This window comes from Eulemur rufifrons, chromosome 28, assembly GCF_041146395.1.
Source record: "Eulemur rufifrons isolate Redbay chromosome 28, OSU_ERuf_1, whole genome shotgun sequence".
Taxonomy (NCBI): domain Eukaryota; kingdom Metazoa; phylum Chordata; class Mammalia; order Primates; family Lemuridae; genus Eulemur; species Eulemur rufifrons.
The window spans coordinates 58,431,083-58,450,659 of record NC_091010.1 but is presented as its reverse complement, the minus strand read 5'-3'; the positions used below and the strand labels follow the sequence as shown (position 1 = coordinate 58,450,659).

General features: G+C 32.7%; 1 protein-coding gene across 1 annotated transcript in view; it reads right to left on the bottom strand.

The window, feature by feature from the left end:
- ATRNL1 (attractin like 1) overlaps positions 1 to 19,577 on the bottom strand; it is a 563,691-nt gene that overhangs the window by 494,638 nt on the left and 49,476 nt on the right. The window contains exons 6-8 of the mRNA XM_069459886.1: positions 18,698 to 18,872; positions 13,489 to 13,576; positions 7,836 to 8,091 (exon numbers count right to left, since the gene is read on the bottom strand). Of these exons, the coding sequence (XP_069315987.1) occupies positions 7,836 to 8,091; positions 13,489 to 13,576; positions 18,698 to 18,872 (519 nt within the window). The remainder of the gene's footprint in view (positions 1 to 7,835; positions 8,092 to 13,488; positions 13,577 to 18,697; positions 18,873 to 19,577) is intronic.

Genomic DNA, 19,577 nt, shown 5'->3' with positions numbered 1-19,577 from the left:
ATAGCACATGTCATATTTAGTTATATAAAAAAGAGATACAGGAATTTAGAATAAAATGGAACTACTTCAGTGAAAAAGGCAGTAAATACAGCTATGGATTAACAACAGTCTTTTCATCATTATATGATTATGAAGGCCACCTCCACTTTGTGACTTAAACAAAAGCATATAGAGCCTTTACTGCAAACTGATCTCTTCATTCTGCACTCTCCTGATTTTTCCAACAATAATTTTGCAAACAAAGTTTATTTGTCACTTTCACTCCTAAGCACTTGAAAACCATACATCACTTTTAGAAGTTGTATTCTAGAGTGCTCTCATGAAAAATTTCCCTTCCAGATCTATTGGTTTGTGCTTCACACATGCTATTTTCTTAAGTATTCTGTTGTTACATAATACATCTATACACATTTTCATGTAAGTCAAGTCACACTGAATGATAAATATCTTCAACTAAAGATTGGGTGGATTTTGGAGACATTGTCCACCAGACTCATCAACTAACAAGTTTAATATTAAAGAAGAAAACTTCAAAGATTGTATGTTAATTAAAGACTGAGTAATTAAGCTCTATCATCACGTGGTAGTTGGCTTTATTAATGGACCCTTTAATGGCTGCCTTCTCATCCCTGCATTACTTCTCAACTCCCTTAGTAGTGTTATCTACACTTTCCCAAGTAAAATTTTTCACTTGAATACTTGTCTCAATATCTGCTTCTGTGAAAACCCAAACTAAGAAAGGATCTCACACTTCTTGCCATCTTGTGTCCACTTTGTGCTTTCCTTTTCAAACAAATGTCCCTGAAAGAGTTGGCTCTACCCATCATGTCCAATTCCACTCCTCTCATTCCCTATTAAATCCAATGCTGTGAGGCTTTCACCTCATCACTACACAGAAACTGTTCCTGTCAAGATAACCAATGATTGCACAGTGCTAAATCAATGGCCAATCCTTAGTAATCATTTTGCTTGACCCATCACCAGAATTTGGCACAGCTGATTACTCTCCTGCTTAGTATTCTTTCTGCACTTGGCTTATAGTTCACCATACTCTCCCTTGCTTCTTTTTCTCCCCTACCTCTTGTCATTGGAGCACCCTAGGGCTCAATCCTTTTCTTCTCCTTTTTATCTACACCATTTCCTTAATGATCTGATCCTGTCTCATGGCTTTAAATGCCATGTATATCCCAAGAATATCCAAATTTACATCTCCAGCCCAAATCTCTCTCTCTAGAACTCCAAACCCATACACACAATTGTCTACTTGAATTTTCACTTTGATGTCTAGTGGATATCTCACATATAACACGGCCGAACTGAATTCCTGACCTTCAAACCACCTTCACGTCAAACTTGCTCCACAATCTTCTACATGTCAGTTGCTGGCAACTTCATTTTTCTTGTTGCTTAGGCCCAAAACCTTGGAATCATCCTTGATTTCTTTCCCTTATCTCAAGCTCTATATCTAAATCCTCAGCAAACACTAATTGGTTCTACTTTTAAAAAAACATAAAACAAATCAACTAATCCTCACCATCTCCAATGCTACCACCCTGACCTAAACCACCACCATTTTTTACCCAGATTACTGTAACAGCTTCTTCCTAACTGGCCTCTTATTTTCTGCTCTTTCTTCCATAAGGTTTATTTACAGCACAGCAGACAGAATAATTCATATAAAAATTATCTCATTGCTCTGTTCAAAATCTTACAATGCCTCCTCATTTTACTCAAATAAAAGACAAAGGCCATATACATATCTGGAGATCTTGCTCTTTATTACCTCTCTAACCTCATCTCTTAATTTTTATTCTCCTGTAGTCACTCTTCTCCAGACTTCTTACTATTCCTTGAACATGCTCTACATGTTCTTACCTTATGGCCTTGGTTCTACCTGTTCTTCTAAGGAACATTCCTCCCCTAGATAGCACATAGCAAACTTCTTCATTTCCTTCAATTCTTTGCTCAAACCTCACTTTCTCACTGATGTCTACCCTTGCCTTTCTGTTTTAAAATATAACTACCTCCCACCCTCAGTATTTTCACTCTCCTTACCTTGCTCTATTTTTTAAAAAGTTATTATCTTCTAACACATCATATACATACTTATTATGTTTATTATCTATATCCCTGTGCTAGAAATACATCCTGTGAAGGTAAGGAAAAATGCCTCATAAAGTAAGGAAAATACCTACAAAGGTAAGGAAAATTTTCATGATATGCATTATTGCACGTATCTGGAACCAAGTGGAATCAAAAATGTGCTTCTGTAAGCTAGTAAGTCAACCCAGTGTTTGGAGGTACTCCTTAGCCCAGTAGATACTCTAAAACTCAAGACAATAATGTTAAAAGCTATAAACAGCTAGAGATAGCTACAATCTACATAGTTAAAAAGTATTCTTTAGTCTCTTAGATTTTTTTTAATATTAATGTGTAATCCTTAAACTAAGATAATTAAAGATAATGTAATTAGATGGTTTCTTTGTTCTGAATCAGATTATGACAAAAATCTCAAAGAAGATTCACAGTACAGGACACAGAACCAGTAATGCCTCACAATTATTTGCAATATTATTAAAAGTTGAATAAGTGATCGTTTTGGGATATGGTAACTGGAAGTTCATCTCTTTCTAAAATTTCTACATACTGGTAAGAACAATATCTTAATCAGAATATATTTCAGAGTAAATTTTTATCTAGTAAAATACCGTTTTCATGAATTACCCTGCTAGAATTTCAGCTTTCTTTTCAGTTACCTTCCCCACAATGCTAAAGAGATAACCCTCTTTTTAATACAAAAACATTCATGTTCTTAATTTTCTAGAAGCTTTAAATGTGTAAGGATATTCAAAGTAAATCCAATCTATACTTGGGTAGTTGATACCATTATAATCAGTCAGGAAGAATAACCTAAAATATCATCACAGTTATAGTAGTTCTCACTAAAAACAGAAAAAAACAAAAAACCTCTCTGTGGAGATAATAAGCATTTACCTTATAACTAAGATGATAAATTATCCCATTACTTATATTCAAAGCAGCCCTATTTCATATAATATCATTTCCTAAAGTAGCACTTTTTTATAGTGAACTTAATTATTCTGACAGCATCTTTAAACTATATTAACCCATTATTTTGGATCATTTTCTTTGTAAGTACTTTTCAAAGTGAAAGTACTGATAGATTACTTTTTTGACACTACATACTTTCACAACTTACGCAGAAAATTCAAAATGCATAACAAATAAAGTATAAATTAGTTTTTCTATTAAGATATAATGTTACAGAAAAGTTTATGGGTTTTATTTTGTACTTAAATAATTCACAGAATTATAAAACTGTTCATAATTCATCTGTTATTCTTATAAAACTCATAAATCATGTATTTCCCCATTTCCATCGTATGCTACATTCCTAAGTATGCCTGTAAAGTAATGCAATTAGTAAGACAAAAATCAAGCCAAAAATACTCTGTTGGTAAATTTATTTAGAAATAGTATTTTAGTTGTAGAACAAGACTCAATACAGAGTATTGTAGAAAAGAAACTCAATACAGAAATATTTTAAAATTCACTGAAACTACAATTGACATTCTATAATCAGATTATCCCAAAATGAAAACAAAAACCTACCAGCCAATGAATTTATCACTTAACAACCTGTATCAATATTTACCATTCATAGTCGATTAGAATAAATCTGTTGTGCTTTCCTGGACATCCATGGAAAGTGCAACCACCACTTTGTCTCATGGCTGAATGAGACTGTAATTTAATAAAGAGAAATATGAAAAGAGTAAAATCTATTCTGTACTATGAAGCATGAACTATATTTACTGGGGAACGTACATACCAATCAGGTGGCCTAGAGATTCAGTTTTAATGGCCATTTTGAATGTGAACCCTTGTAGGTACTGGATCAGGGAATGTCTACATAAAGTCAGATGCTTAAAAAGGTACAATCTCAGTGAAAAAGTGAATTTTAAAAAAATCTGCTTTGCAGAGGCAGACAGAAATCATCTGTTTCAGCCTTGGCTCTACATGGAGGAAACAACTGTTCCCCTGGGAACTTTTGGCCATGGACTAGACACCATGCCACTTTGGGGCATGCAATCTCCCTACATACAATGTCCAAAACAACTGCATGCCAAATTTTAATTTAAATTGGACCAGGGTTGCTAGGGCCCCAGAAGCATACTCTCTCTCCCAAGAGCAGGAATAAGCAAAGTAAGGCCCAAGGGCTAAATCTAGCCACCACCTGGTTTTGTAAATACATTTTTATTGGAACAAAACCATGCCCATTTATTTATGTATTATCTATGGCTGCTTTTACGCTACAACAGCAGAGTTGATTAGTTGTGACAGAGACTATATGACCCACAAAGCCTAAAATATTTACTATCTGGCACTTTATAGAAAACTTTGCTGGCTCCTGGTATTAAATAATGATAATAATGTCATTTGTGATTGAAACAAAACAAAATTAATTAAAACAGTAGAAAAAAATAGTCTATAAATTGATCAAAGAGAAAAAGTATTGGTTAACTTTACACTAAATTCAGTATTCATTTTAAAACTTCAAAAGTCAAAACCTATATTTCAGCAGGGCATGGTGGCTCACACCTGTAATCCTAGCACTTTGGGAGCCCAAAGCAGGAGGATTGCAAATTAGCCAGGCATGGTGGCATGCACCTGTAGTCCCAGCTACTTGGAAGACTGAGGCAGGAACATCACTTGAGCCCAGGAGTTTGAGGTTGCAGTGAGCTGTGATAACACCATTGCACTGTAGCCCAGGCAACAGAGTGAGACCTTGTCTCAAAAAAAAAAAAAAACCTATGTTTCAAGTACAAGCACGGTGATAGTTGTGATAGTTTAATTCTGACTCTTCCCATTCTATTCAGGGAAAACACAAAACAAGAGGAAAATATGGGAGAGGTGGGTAAAGTGAAAGAAAAAGAAAATTATATTTCCAGAGAAATTAGGAGGGTAAAAAAAAAAAATCCCCACCAACTCCAGATTAGATATGAATGTTCAAAAAGCAAGTGAAACCCAGACAGCCAGACAGAGAAAACCACAACAATGCAGAAAGGAAGATGAGAAACAAGGAGCATGGAGGAAACTAATGGTAGCTAATCTCAGAAATTACCACACTCATTCCCACAGAAAAAGAAAAATAAGGGAGGGAGGGAGCCTAAACATGAGAAGAGCTGTAATTAAAAGCAACAACAACAAAAAAAGACAACAGAATGACTTTTAAAAATATAAAACATATGCAGGAAATGTACAAAAAAACAGGCGAGAATCAAATGAAGCAAAATCCAACTCTCTCCTCAAGAAATACATTTAAAACAAAGTGATTCTGAAACACTAAACAATAACGATAAAGTAATGAGTAAAGGTATACCAGGAAAAGACTGACAGAATAGAAAAAAAAAACAAGGGTGATAATATTATTAACAATAACAGATGAGGTAGAATTCAGGTCAAAAACATTAACAAGCAAATCACTTTATAACATTAAAGGATATAATCACAATAAACATGTAACACTTATTAATATCTATACTAGCAACTTTCATAAAACAAAAATTCTAGAATATACAAGGAGAACTAGGCAAAAATAGACTAAAATTTTAACACTTTAATTCAACTTTCAGAGCAAGATAGATCATGTACAAAACAAAATAAGTAGTTAATGGAAGGCTTAAACAATATAATTAATAAAGTAGATTTGATAAATATATATATATTGAACTCCACAATTTGATATTATATAAGGATTTATCTTTTTTCAAGTGCCAATATAATATTTATATAAATTAGGCCACAAAGAAAATTTCAATAAATTACAAAAAAGTATAACTAATACCTACATTTCCTGAACACTATAATAAAACCAAAAACTAATAACAGATTCAGAAAACAAAAGAGCCCTGCTACACAGAAAATTTGTAATTCTTGCTTAAACAACCCCTGGGCCCATCTGAAAAATTAGAATAACTCAGCCACATTTGCTTCAATGTTATCATGAGTTTGTTACGACAATGATGTATATAAGCAAGCTTCTTCAATGCAGCATTGCTTACTATCTTTACACTCCAACATAGTCCCATCAGTAGCTCTCTTTTGATTACTTCTATTTTCTTGGTAAAATAAGAAGGGAGGTCATCAGCTGAGAGTAATGAAAGAGAAGGGTTGGAAGTCTGAGGAGAGAGGAAATGTATAAAATTGTCATAGAGGAGAGCTGGAAGAGACCAAGCTAGACTGGCAGAAATTCAAGACAACATTAAGGGCCAACTTGAGAACGGTAATTATAAACTTAAATCTGGTTAAGTGCCACACATCATTAAAGGGTAACTTGATATCAGTAATTATGAACTTAAAACTGGATAGGGTTAGAAGTATGGACAAGAGTGAGGATAGTGGAAAGACTGATACAAGGTCCAATGGACTAAAGGCTCTGGTAAGATCAAAGAACAGTCAGAGTGTGGGTACCAGAATCAGTAAGCTGAGAGATCAGTGGTACTTGAACAGTAAGATATTTGAAATGGAAATTTTGGGACTCATTGCAGGTACTGGAAGGACAAGGTCAAGAATAGGACAATGGGAGAGAGTGGTTTAAGTAGGATGGAAAACAAGATCTTTACTGAGGAGATCAAGAAATTGGCAGGCCAGGTATTAGAAGAGGTATTTAAATGGATATTTCAATCATCAAAATATTTTATTATATGCTAGACAGAATGACAGTGAGCTAGAAACTAAATTCTTCAAGAAATAAAACACAGCAATCTGAGGAGCAAAAGATGAGTGCAAGAAAGTAAAGAAATAGGCAGCATAGCCTAATGACACAAGATTCAAAGCCAGGTTATTTAAAGGAGAAGGGATTGAGAATAGAGTGAAATGGCAATAAGAAGTAAGGAGGATACATATCCTACTTTCAACCCAGCTAGACTGAGGATACGAAAACAAAAACAGCTATCACTTGAAAGTACTGTAGGGGAGACAGTGGAGTATTTAGAAGGGGAGTCTTCCTCTGAGTACACAAGCACTCTCTTACTGCTAATGGTGGTCTGCAAATGAGTTTTCTCATTAAGACTGCACAGGGACTCTAGTTGTATATATAGCTGTCTGTACACAAAAGAACAAAGAATTTGAGTTCTTAATACTGGCCAGAGCCAAAAATGGGGTATGTTCTTGAATCTGAATAGTGACTGTAGGGTATATATTTGAAGACAAATTAAAAACAACAAAAGCATTACCACTGTTTGAAAATCTCATAAACAATTCAAAAACAAAACATACCAGAAAAACAAAAAAGAATAAAAGTATAGTACAGAAAGCCATATGAAGATTGCCCTAGTCACCTTCACACACCAGATAAGAATCTCTTATAGAACCCAACAGACTATCCTTGGGAAGCTTATTTTAAAGGAGTCATACATACATAAAGATATAGCAATAAGATTGGGAATAGAATGCTGAAAAATGAAAAATCTTGAAATCACATAATGCATAATAAAGAGATTGGGTCAGTTTCAGCTGTTGGGTCATAAGTAAAATCCAAAGAAATAGCACCACCTATTGGAATTTTTCATATTTAAAAATATTCTCAAATCTTAGAAAATTAGACTAGTATGTAACATTTCCCCTAGTTTGGCTAAGAAGATAAGCTTAAATATTAAAAGACAAAACCTAACATAATTAAAACATGTATATTAACAATTCTTAGCTTATAATTTCGATCTCAACTCATTTTGACTAAACTCATATGAAGATTTTATTAAAGATAAAAATATTCTCAACCAATAAAGAAATTATGTTTTAAAGTAACTCACAGATATGGTATTCCTGTATGCTGCTTGTATAACCATATATTGCAGAATATCCAAATATTATGATCATGACAACATCTCTACTATCCAACTCCATAATATGTGCTGAATGTCCCTCCACAGCGTACTGCTGACCATGTCCAATAACAGTAGGAGTTTTTGTACTCCATGACTGACTATGTATGTTAAAAACCCATAATTCATCTGTGACATTGCCATCATTTGTTTCAATTCTGCCTCCATACATAAAGATGTTTTCCTGTAAATCAAAATACATATATTAATAGACAAAATAAAGTTATTTCTTAGCAATATATATTAATTAAAAATAAAAGCTAAATTTAAACATTAAATTTTAGTAGTTGCCCCCAACATGGATAGGCATAGTTCTTATTTGTAAAAAGCCACCCGGGAGCATATGAGTAATACTTTTACATATACAAAGGGGGGAAATATTCAAGCTTTCAAAAAGTTATTTTAAGATATTTTATTCTAAACTATTATACTATATAGTCAATTAAGTATATTCTTAAATATCATATAGGACGAGAATACCAAAGTACTATTTGGAGAATAAAAAATGCAATAAGCTAATTAAGAATTTAAAGAGTAAGGTAGTTCTATAATAATAATTTACTCCTTTCATACAACAGAAAAGTAACAAACTAAATTGCTGATTAACATTACTCAGAGACAGTCTTTTCAATATTTGAATGATCTGAATTCCTTGTTGTTATATTTGAATTTTACCATCTATTTGTACTTCTTTGTGGTTTTCTCAATTATTCATTGTTTTCATCAAGTGCTGTTCACCAAAAGGTAGACCACATTTGTGCGTCATGTAGAATACATTTTTATTACCATTTCTCATGGCTATGGGCAGATGCTACATTGCCTTCAGTTCACCTTTGGTAAATCTTTACAGTACTTAAAAATTACACAAATAATTTCAATTCCATACAGTGGAAATAAATGATACATCATCACTATTTCAGCAAACTAAAAATGGAAGGGAACTTCTTCAACATGATAAAGGATATCTAAAGAAAAAACACACAGCTAACATTATACTTCCTAGTGAAAGAGTGGATGCATTCCCCTAAGGTCAGGAACAACATAAGGATGCCCACTTTTGCCACTTCTATTCAACAATGTAATGGAGGTTCTAGCTAGGGCAAATAAGCAAAAACTAAATAAAGGTATCCAGATTGGAACGGAAGAAGTAAAATATTTCTATTCATGGATAACATGATCTTGTATATAGAAAATCCTAAGAAATGAAAGTAAACACTTAGAGCTAATAAGTGAGTTCAGCAATACTGCAGGATATAAGATCAATGTACATAAGTAAATTATATTTCTAAACACTTGCAATGTACAATCCAAAAATGAAATTAGGAAAACAATTTCATTGACAAAAGTATCAAAAAGAATAAAATAGGAATAAATTTAACAAAAGAAGTCCAAAATGTATACTCTGAAAATTATAAAACATTGTTGAAAGAAATTTTTAAATGATCTAAATGAATGGAAAGACATCTCATGTTTATGGGTCAGAAGATTCTCCATTATTAAGATGGCAATACTCTCCAAATTGACCTACAGATTCAACACAATCCCTATTAGAATCTCATCTGGCTTCTTCATAAAAATTAACAAATCGGTTCTAAAATTCATACAGAATTGAAAGGTTGCAGAACATCAGAACAATCTTGTAACAGAAAAAAATCAGAGGACTCACACTTCTCAAAAACTTACTGCAAAGCAAAAGTAATCAAGACAGAGTACTGCTAGAATAAATCAATTGAATAGAACTGAGAGTCCAGAGATAATCCCACCTATCTATGGCCAACTGATTTGTGACAAGACTGTCCAAACCATTCAAAGAGAAAAGAATAATCTCTTCAACAAATGGTGCTGGGAACACTGGATAGTCACATGCAAAAAAATGCAGTTGAATCCTTACTGCATACCATATACAAAACTTAACTCAAAATGGGTCAAAGAACTAAATGTAAGGGCCAAAATTATAAAACTCTAAAAATAAAAAAATAGGGTAAATCTTTATGACCCAGGATTTGGCAATGAATTCTTAGATATGACACCACAATCACAAGCAAAAAAAAGGAAAGCAAAAATAAATTGCACTTTATCAAAACAAAACAAAATTATGCTTTTCAAAAAATACCATCAAGAAAGTGAAACAGCAGAGAAAATGAAGGGAAATACTTGCAAATTATGTATCTGATAAGGGACTTGTACCTAGAATATATAAAGAACCATTACAACTCAATAATTAAAAGACAAATAATCTAATTTTAAAGTAGGCAAAGGACTTGAATAGACATTTCTCCAAAGACAATATGCAAATAGCCAATAAGCATATAAAGATGCTCAACAGCATTAGTCAACAAGAAAATACCCATCAAAACCACAATGAGAGTGGCCGGGTGTGGTGGCTCATGCCTACAATCCTAGCACTCTGAGAGGCCAAGGATAGAGGATCACTCAAGGTCAGAAGTTCGAGACCAGCCTGAGCAAGAGCAAGACCCCATCTCTACTGAAAATAGAAAGAAATTAGCAGGACAACTAAAAATATATAGAAAAAATTATCCAGGCATGATGGTGCATGCCTGTAGTCCCAGCTACTCGAGAGGCTGAGGCAGGATTGCTTAAGCCCAGAAGTTTGAGGTTGCTGTGAGCTAGGCTGACGCCAGAACACTCTAGCACGGGTAACGGAGCAAGACACTGTCTCAAAAAAAAAAAAAAAAAAAAAAAAAAACCACAATAAGATAACAATTCACACCAATGGGATGGCTATAATCAAATAAACAAATACTAACAAGTGTTAGCAAGGATGTATAGAAATGGGAACCTTCATACATGGCTGGTGGGAATGTAAAATGGTACAACCACTTTGGAAAATGGTCTGTAATTCTTGAAAAAGTTAAACATAGAGTTACCATTTGACCCAGCAATTCCACTCCTATGTATATACTCAAAAGAAATGAAAACATTTGCCTATACAAAAACTTATACACTAAGATTCATAGCAACATTATTCATAACAGCCACAAGGAGAAACAACTCAAATGTACATCAACTGATGAACAGATAAACAAAATGTTGTATATCCATGAAACAGAATATTATTCAGCCATAAAAAGGAATGAAGTACTGATAGGCTACAATATGGATAAACCTTGAAAACATTATGCTAAGTGAAATATGCCAGTCATAAGCCACATAGTATATGATTTTGTTGATATGAAATGTCCAGAATAGACATATAGATTCAAAAAAGTAGATCTGTGATTGCTTAAAGTTAAGAGGATAAGTAGGTTTGGGGTGATAGCTAAAGGGTACAAGGTTCTTTGTAAAGTGATAAAAATGTCCTAAAATTGATTACACAACTCTGTGATCATATACAAATCTGTATATGATGGTTGCACAATTCTGAAAATACTAAAAACCATTGGATTGTATACTTTAAATGAGTGAACTATATGGTATATCAATTATATCTCAAAAAAGCTATTATGAAAAAAGAGATAAAGCAAAAAACTAAAAGACAATAAAATAACATGTATATTTATGTATACATAGAGAGATTTTATTTAATTTTAAAATATATACGCATAGAAAAAAAGAGTGGTATTTTATTCTTGCTTCTGTTTCCCAAATTTTTTTACATAAGCACAGAAAATATATAAATTCGGGTTTAAAAGACTTAGGCACAGACCACAAAATACATGGATTTTTGTTGACTCAAAAAAAAAAAAAAACCCCCGAGAAATGGCCTATCATTTTAATCATGCTAAATTTATGAATCCCACAAATACATAAAAATAACTAATTCCAATGCAATTCCTATCAAAATCCCAACAATTTTGCAAAATATTTTGCAAAATCCATCCTAAAATTTCTATAGAATTTCAAGGGACCCTGAATAACCAAAACAATCTTGAAAAAAAAAAAGTTGGAGATCTCACACTTCGTGACTTCAAAACTTATTACAAAGCTACAGGTTATAATAATCAAAACAGTGTGGTACCAGCATAAAGACAAACCTATAGATCAATAAAATAGAATAGAGTCCAGAAAAACACCTTCACAAATACAGTCAAATGATTTTCCACTAGGGTGCCAAGACCATCCAATGGGAAAAAGACACATTTTTCTACAAATGATGCTGGGAAAACTGGCTATCCTCGTGCAAAGGAATGAAATTAGACCCTTATCTTACACCATTACACAAAAATTACTCAAAATGGAACAAAGACCTAAACATAAGAGATAGAACTTAAAAACTTTTAAAATATAGAGGAAAAGCTTCATGACATTAGATTTGCCAATGATTTCTTATGTATGACACCAAAAGCACAGGTAAAAGAAAAAACAAATAAATCGGACTACATCAAAATTAAAAATTTTTTTGCACCAAACACACTGTCAACAGAGTGAGAAGACAGCCCACAGATGGGGAGAAAATACTTGTAAATCATACATCTGATAAAGGGTTCATACTATAATAGATAGAGAACTCATACAACTCAACAACAAAAAACAAACAACCCAATTCAAAAACAGCAAAAGACTTTAATAGACATTTCTTCAAAGAAGATATACAAATGGTCACTAAGCACTTGAAAAGATGTTCAACATAACTAACCATGAGAGAAATCACAATGAGATACTACTTCACATTCATTAGGAACAATTATCAAACAATAAAAATAGAAAATAACAAGTGTTGGTGAGGCTGTGTAAAAACTGGAATCCTTATGCACTGCTGATGGGAATGCAAAATGGTGCAGCCACAGTGGAAAACAATATGGCATTTCCTTCAAAAAATTAAACATAGAATTACTTTATGATCCAGCGATTCCACTTCTGGGTATACACCCAAAAAAATTGAAAGCAGAAACTCAAACAGATAGTTGTACACACATTTTCATAGAAACATTATTCACAATGGCCAAAAGGTGGAAGCAATCCAAGTGTCCATCAACAGATGAATGGAAAACAAAATGTCGCATACGCATATAATGGAATATTTATTCGGCCTTAAAAAGGACATTCTGACACGTGATAGAACATGGATGATCTTTGAAGATATCAGCTCTAAGGGAAACAAGTCAGTCACAAAAGAACAAATATCATATTGCTCTACTTACATGAGTTACCTAGAGTAGTCAAATTCACAGAGACAGAAAGTAGATGGTGGTTTTCAGGGGCTATGGGAAGAGGGGAATAGGGACTTATTGCTTCACTTTTGCAAGATAATGGTGGCCATGATTATACAACATCGATGTACTTAATGCCACTGAACTCCATACTTAAAAATAGTTAAAACAGTAAATTTTATGTTACATGTATTTTATCACAATTTTTTTAAAAAAAGGGATTGACCTGATGACTATGTGAAAAGCCATAGACAAAAATTCAATCTTCATTTCTTTACACGTCCAATGGGCAATTGTAAAATATATTCTTTTACTAAAATATTATGAGTATATGATATCTCCAGTTATTGTGATCCACATAATATATTGTTCTCATTAGGTGCTCGAAATACATCTGAGATTTAGTATTTTTTCCTTTAAGGTAAACTCTTAAAACTGTCTGATCAAAACTTTACAAGCAGGAGCCATACCTGATATAAAGCCAGAGAGTGTCCATACCTCTGGAGAGGTCCCCTTGATAGAGTTCCTACATTCCATATACTGCTTTCTAAATTGTAACTAAAAGCAAGAAAAGAACATAAAATCATAAGATTCATTTTTGTTTTTTTAATTTGCATATGCTTTTATTCACTTGGATCCAAGTACTCATTAAATTCAAAAAGAATTATAACTAATAAACTCATAATTTCATATGTAATATTGGAAATTTTTAATAAAGACTCATTCAAAATATACCTACTCTAAATTAGGATTCAACCACCTAGATGTATAATATACATTAACTTGACTAGGATATTTATTACTGGAATTAATTGTCCAATTGCCTTTAATAATTTCAACTAATTGATTAATCTAAATGACAGTGAGCTATTCTGTATTTTAAAATTGTTTTTTTAAAGCCACCTTTCACTCTTGAAAATATATAGAAATTCTCTCTATTTGCTTTAGGTATTCCTTTTTATTCTTTTTTTATTAATAGTTGTCATGATTCTTTTTTAATTTTTATTGCTATATTAATAACAGTTGTACATATTTTGGAGGTACATGTGATACTTTGATACATGTATACATTACAATGTGTAATGTTCAAATCAGGGTAACTGGGGTATCCATTACCTAAAACATTTATCTTTTCTTTGTATTGGGAACACTATAATTCTTCTTTTCTACCTATTTTGAAACGTACAATAAATTAGTGTTAACTATAATTTCCTTACTGTACCATTGAATACTAGAACTTATTCCTTCTATCTAAGTGCATTTTGTACCCATTAACCAACTTCTCTCCATCTCCCACTTCTCCCTTCCCTTTCCAGCCTCTGGTAACCACCAATCTACTCTCAACCTCCATGAGATCCACTTTCTCAGCTCCCACATATGAGTGAGGACATATAATATTTGTCTTTCTATGCCTGGCTTATTTCACTTAACATAATGACCTCCATTTCCATCCATGCTGCTGCAAAAGACAGGATTTCATTCTTTTTTATGTCTGAATAATATTCCATTGTGTATATATACCACATTTTCTTTATCTATTCATCAGTTAATGGATACTTAGATTGATTCCATATTTTGGTTATTGTGAATAGTGCTGCAATAAACAGAGTGTAGATATCTTTTTGATACACTGATATCCTTTCTTTTGGATTTACCTAGTAGTGGGATTGTTGGATTATATAGTAGTTTTTTTAGTTTTTTGAGGAACTTCCATATTGTTTTCTATAATAGCTGTACTACTTTACATGCCCATACACACTTAGCATTATAAAAATTAACTAAGAACTATATATTTCCTATGCACAAATATAGCTTTTTTTATTGATAATTTTTTAAGATTATGCAAAATGAATCCAGTAGTATAGAAGCTTCTACGAAAGTAAGTTACTGTTGGATTATGGGATACAAAAAGAAAATTCATATTTTTTTCTATTGGTCTAATATATATGAAAACAGAAGTTCCAAACTATGGATCTCAAATGCCTATCTAACAGAATTCCAGTCGGACTATCACCATATTCTACACTTAAATCTCTTTAGTTTGCCAAAACATACAAAAGAAAGCACCCAGCCAAGAAATAGGGTCCTGTCTTAAGAAGCTCATTATCAATTATTATATCCTACTTCGTTTTCTTCCTCCAACTCATCAGGAGAGACAAGGAAGTGCCCCTTCACGAGAAAGGTAAGGGTTACCAAAATTGTTTTCAACATTGTTTAACTCATTTTCAAGCTTGGAGTTGTAAGATACATGTGTATGACACAAATGAAGAAATATAATCAATCAGAACATAACTTTCACAGACTTGCACCACTAAATCTACCTACCTACTAGTACTGCAGCCAACACACTGCTTTCCACCAAGTTACCATTCAGGGTTCAGCAAACTATTTCCATAAAGGGATAGACAGTAAATAGTTTAGCCTTTGTGGGCCACATTGGTCTCATAGTTTCTTCTTTATTTTTTAAACAGCCCAGATTTATTTTATTTTTTTAATTTTTTATTTTTAATCATTATGGGTACATAATAGCCATTAAAAATGCAAAAACCATTCTTAGTTCCCAGGCCCTGGGCCCCTACTCTGTAATTTGATGATCCTTGTTAAAAATGAGTTTTCACATTCCTTGTGCTCTAGATTCCACAACACTCCAGCAGTTCTCCCACCTCTTTCCTACAACTTTTTTTTTTTTTTTTTTTTTTGGTCTTAACAGATCATTGCCATTAGCATACAAACATGGTATTATTTTTCCCATTAATAAAAAAAGAAAAACTTTTCTTGACCTCACTCCCTACTTTCAAGATACCACCCCATTTCTTTACCGTTCCATTTCTTTATTGCCCCTGCCCCTACCAATCTTTCCATTCTCTCTTAAACTAATTCCGGTCAGGCTTTTAACCCCAGTACTCCAGTAAAACTGCCTTTGTTAAGGTCAACTTCTTCATGCTAAATTCCATGGCCACTTTTCAGTCTTCACTCTTCTTAACCAGGCTAATGACCAGCATTTGACACTGCCAGTCATTCCTTCCTCTTCATACACTGTCTTCCCTTGCCTTGGAAGACACTGCACTCTTTAGCTTTTCCTATCTCACTGGTCATTCTTTTTCAGTCTCCTTTGCTGGTTTCTCCTCTTCCTCTCACCCTCTTAGTGATATGGTGCCTCAGGCTCACTTCTTGGTCCTCTTCTCTATCCAGAACTCATTCCCTTGCTAATCTCATCCTAATTCAATCCCTGTTTCTGCTCTTCCTCCCAATCCACAGTATATTATCAAGAGAGTGGCTATGGTGACTCTTTTAAAGTAAAACTCAAAGCAAGCTCAAAACCCTCCCATGACTCCCAAAACATCCACAATACCCTACATGATCTGTCTCCCTCCTCCATTATCCCTCTAATTCCATGCTTCCCTCTCATATATTCCATGAAAATTACATGAGCTTTGTTTCTGCTCCTCAAACACTTCAAGGAGCTCCTACCTTAAGCCCCTGATCTGGCTCTTTTGGTCTCTACATATAACTGTACTGACAACGCTCTGATCTCCTTCAAGTCTTTGCTCAGTTCTCCCCTTTCTCATGAAGTCGACCTTGACTACTACATTTTTAATTGCAACTCCTTCCTCTTTGGCACTCCTGATTTGCTCACCCACTGCTATCTATCTATCTATCCGTCTATCTCTATATATGTATATAAGTTAATATATATAATTTACTTTGGTAATTATGTTTGGTTTTTCATTGCCAGTCTTTCCTCACTACCTTTACAAAAACAGGGGCATGTGTTATGTTCACTGATATATCCCACGCACCAAGCACATATAAAGTGTTCAAAACAGTTTGCTATGCTCATGAATACATGTTAATTTTATTAATGCTAATGTATACATATTCTGTAAAACAGTCTTTTTCTAATTTAGTATACACTACTACAGAATTTTTATATTATTTACTGAATGGTTTTGTCTTAAAATGTAACATCTACACCCCAGTTAAATTCCACTACAGAAGATAAATCAAATTATGACTGACACTATCACTTCTAAAAGCTGTTTAAATATCCTTACCTACAATTGAACTACATTCAGAATGATGAAAAATATTCTCTAACCTGTGGGAACAGCAACAAAGTTACTTCTGATCTGATACTTCATCGCTTATTAAAAATCTATATAAATACTGTAACCAAAAAAATCAGGTTTCAGACAAAAACAGTTAAAGTATCTGGTTCAAATGAAAAATATACAAGTGGAAGAGAATATCAAATAATACTCATCACTTAATTTTAAATATGCTATTAAACTTGCACAGATACAACTTTTAAAATTCCCATGTTTCCTTTACAATTTTGCTCTTTCTATTCACAATTCAACTTTGGAAATATCACATTTTAATTCAAAATTCAACTCTACTTTCATAGGCTTTTCATTTTATTTAATCATAGTTAATTTCCTTTTAATTTTCACATTTAAATCTCATTATTTCTTCAGGTTCTTTTCATATCTGAATGATTCATTTTAATCCCATCAAATCTATTTTTAATTCTTTCTACTATATTTTATTTTTCATATATTTTATTACAGAATTCTAATTTTCCCTTAAATGTTTACCTGAAACTCTCTCTCCCTCTCTCCAGAACTTACTTTATTTTATAATTTAATTCTAGTCACATTCAATGTTTTTTAAAAGCAATCTTCCCTTATAGAGTGTTTTAAATATTCAAAATTAACAGGGCTAATATATTCAGTGGGTAGAGTTGTCATAAAAAAACTGGATACTCAGTTAAATCTGAATTTCAGATAAACAACAAACAATTTTTAGTTAAAAGTATGACCCATGCAATGTTTGGGGCAAAACAAAAATAAATATACTCTAAGAGGCCTTCTTATACTAAAAATTTATTTGTTGTGTATCTGAAATTCACATCTAACTGGATGTTCTGTATATTTATCCGCTGGATCTAACAACTCTATTTGGTGCGTGCCATTATGGTATACTGTCCAGGGCCAGTTCTGCTTGGTTGATGCCCAAGTTGCAACAGTTACTATATATGCAAATATCACCCCTGAAAACAACATTGATAATCAAATAATTCTCCCTATTTCCTCTTTTATTCTCTTATAGAATGGTTTATAGAATATAATCATCAGCTGAAAAAGAAATCAGATAAATCCACATGATTCCCTTTATCCAATTATGCAGAGAACAATCTCTATTGAGCCAACAATAAATGAATGAACTACTTTATAATACAGGCACTGTTCTCCCAACAAAAGTCTGTAAAGTACATACATAGCAAAAGTTCAGGTAAATTAAAATTTACAAAACAAACCAAAGTACTTTCATATGTGTGCTTACACTTCATTTTGAAAAAATGAAAGGTGACATAATACATTATGCCCAATATAGGCATGGCCTGCCCTTATTTGAAGTTAACATTTTCAAATTCAGAATTTACTTAAAGTACTCCAGAGAGAGAATGAAATATCTACACAAAGCAAACTATATGTACAATGACAAATAATTAACTATAGACATATTGAATTCATACATTCCCAAATCAGTCCCATTAATAAATAGATACTATCACAAAACTAACCACAAGTGGTTGGACAGCAATAAAACAAAATATTTAGGATAAAAATTCAGCCTAAAAAAATAGATGGTGAAAATCTGAAAATAAATACTTACTTCAGGACCATTTGAAAAGAACTGTAGTTAAAAGTATATCCACCAATCACCCACATAAATTTCCCATGTAAAACTGCTTTGTGTGAAGCCCGACCTACAGAAGGACTGAAGGGTTTAACATTTGGCAGAATCCAGTAAGACTCAGTAGAAGGAACATTCAAAGAACAATCAGGACCTATTAAAAAAAAAAACCAAACAACACACTGAATAAAACAAAGACTTTAGATTATAGAAGTAAATATGTGGATTAGGAGACTTTAAGAATACAATGTTTATCATATTAATAAATGTAACATATATAATAAATGATCCAAAATATAGCTTATAAGAAAAATACTAACAGCAAATGTAATAATGCCTAGAAGGGAAAAAATCAGACTTGGATACATTCAAACAAATATCACAATCTAAAAGAATGATTTAAACAATAAAAATTTCAGATTTACTTTAGTATGCTACCACAATGTCAAAATGGAAAACAATGTACTCAAACCCCAGTTCTGTCACTTACTAGCAATGTGACTTTGGGCAAATCTGTTTACCTCTCGCATCATCAAGCCTCCATCTATAAAATGGAAATAACAATCTACCCCTCAAGGGTTATTATAAATATTTATTGTTAAAAAATAGTGGAAGTAAAAGCATTAGTAAATTATAAAATACTAAAATATAAAAATAAAGATTACATTTTTCTTAGCATTGTTATTAAGAAAAACCAAAATTAGCTTTAGTAGAGAGCTTTATATATCCTCAAAAAGAAAAAATTATTATGTATAATAAAAATAATTAATGCAGAAAAATTTCAAATACTAGAAAATTGAAAACATAGCCTTTTCCTATCCATATTCATGATGTTACTCATGAGTCTTAGTTTCCTCAT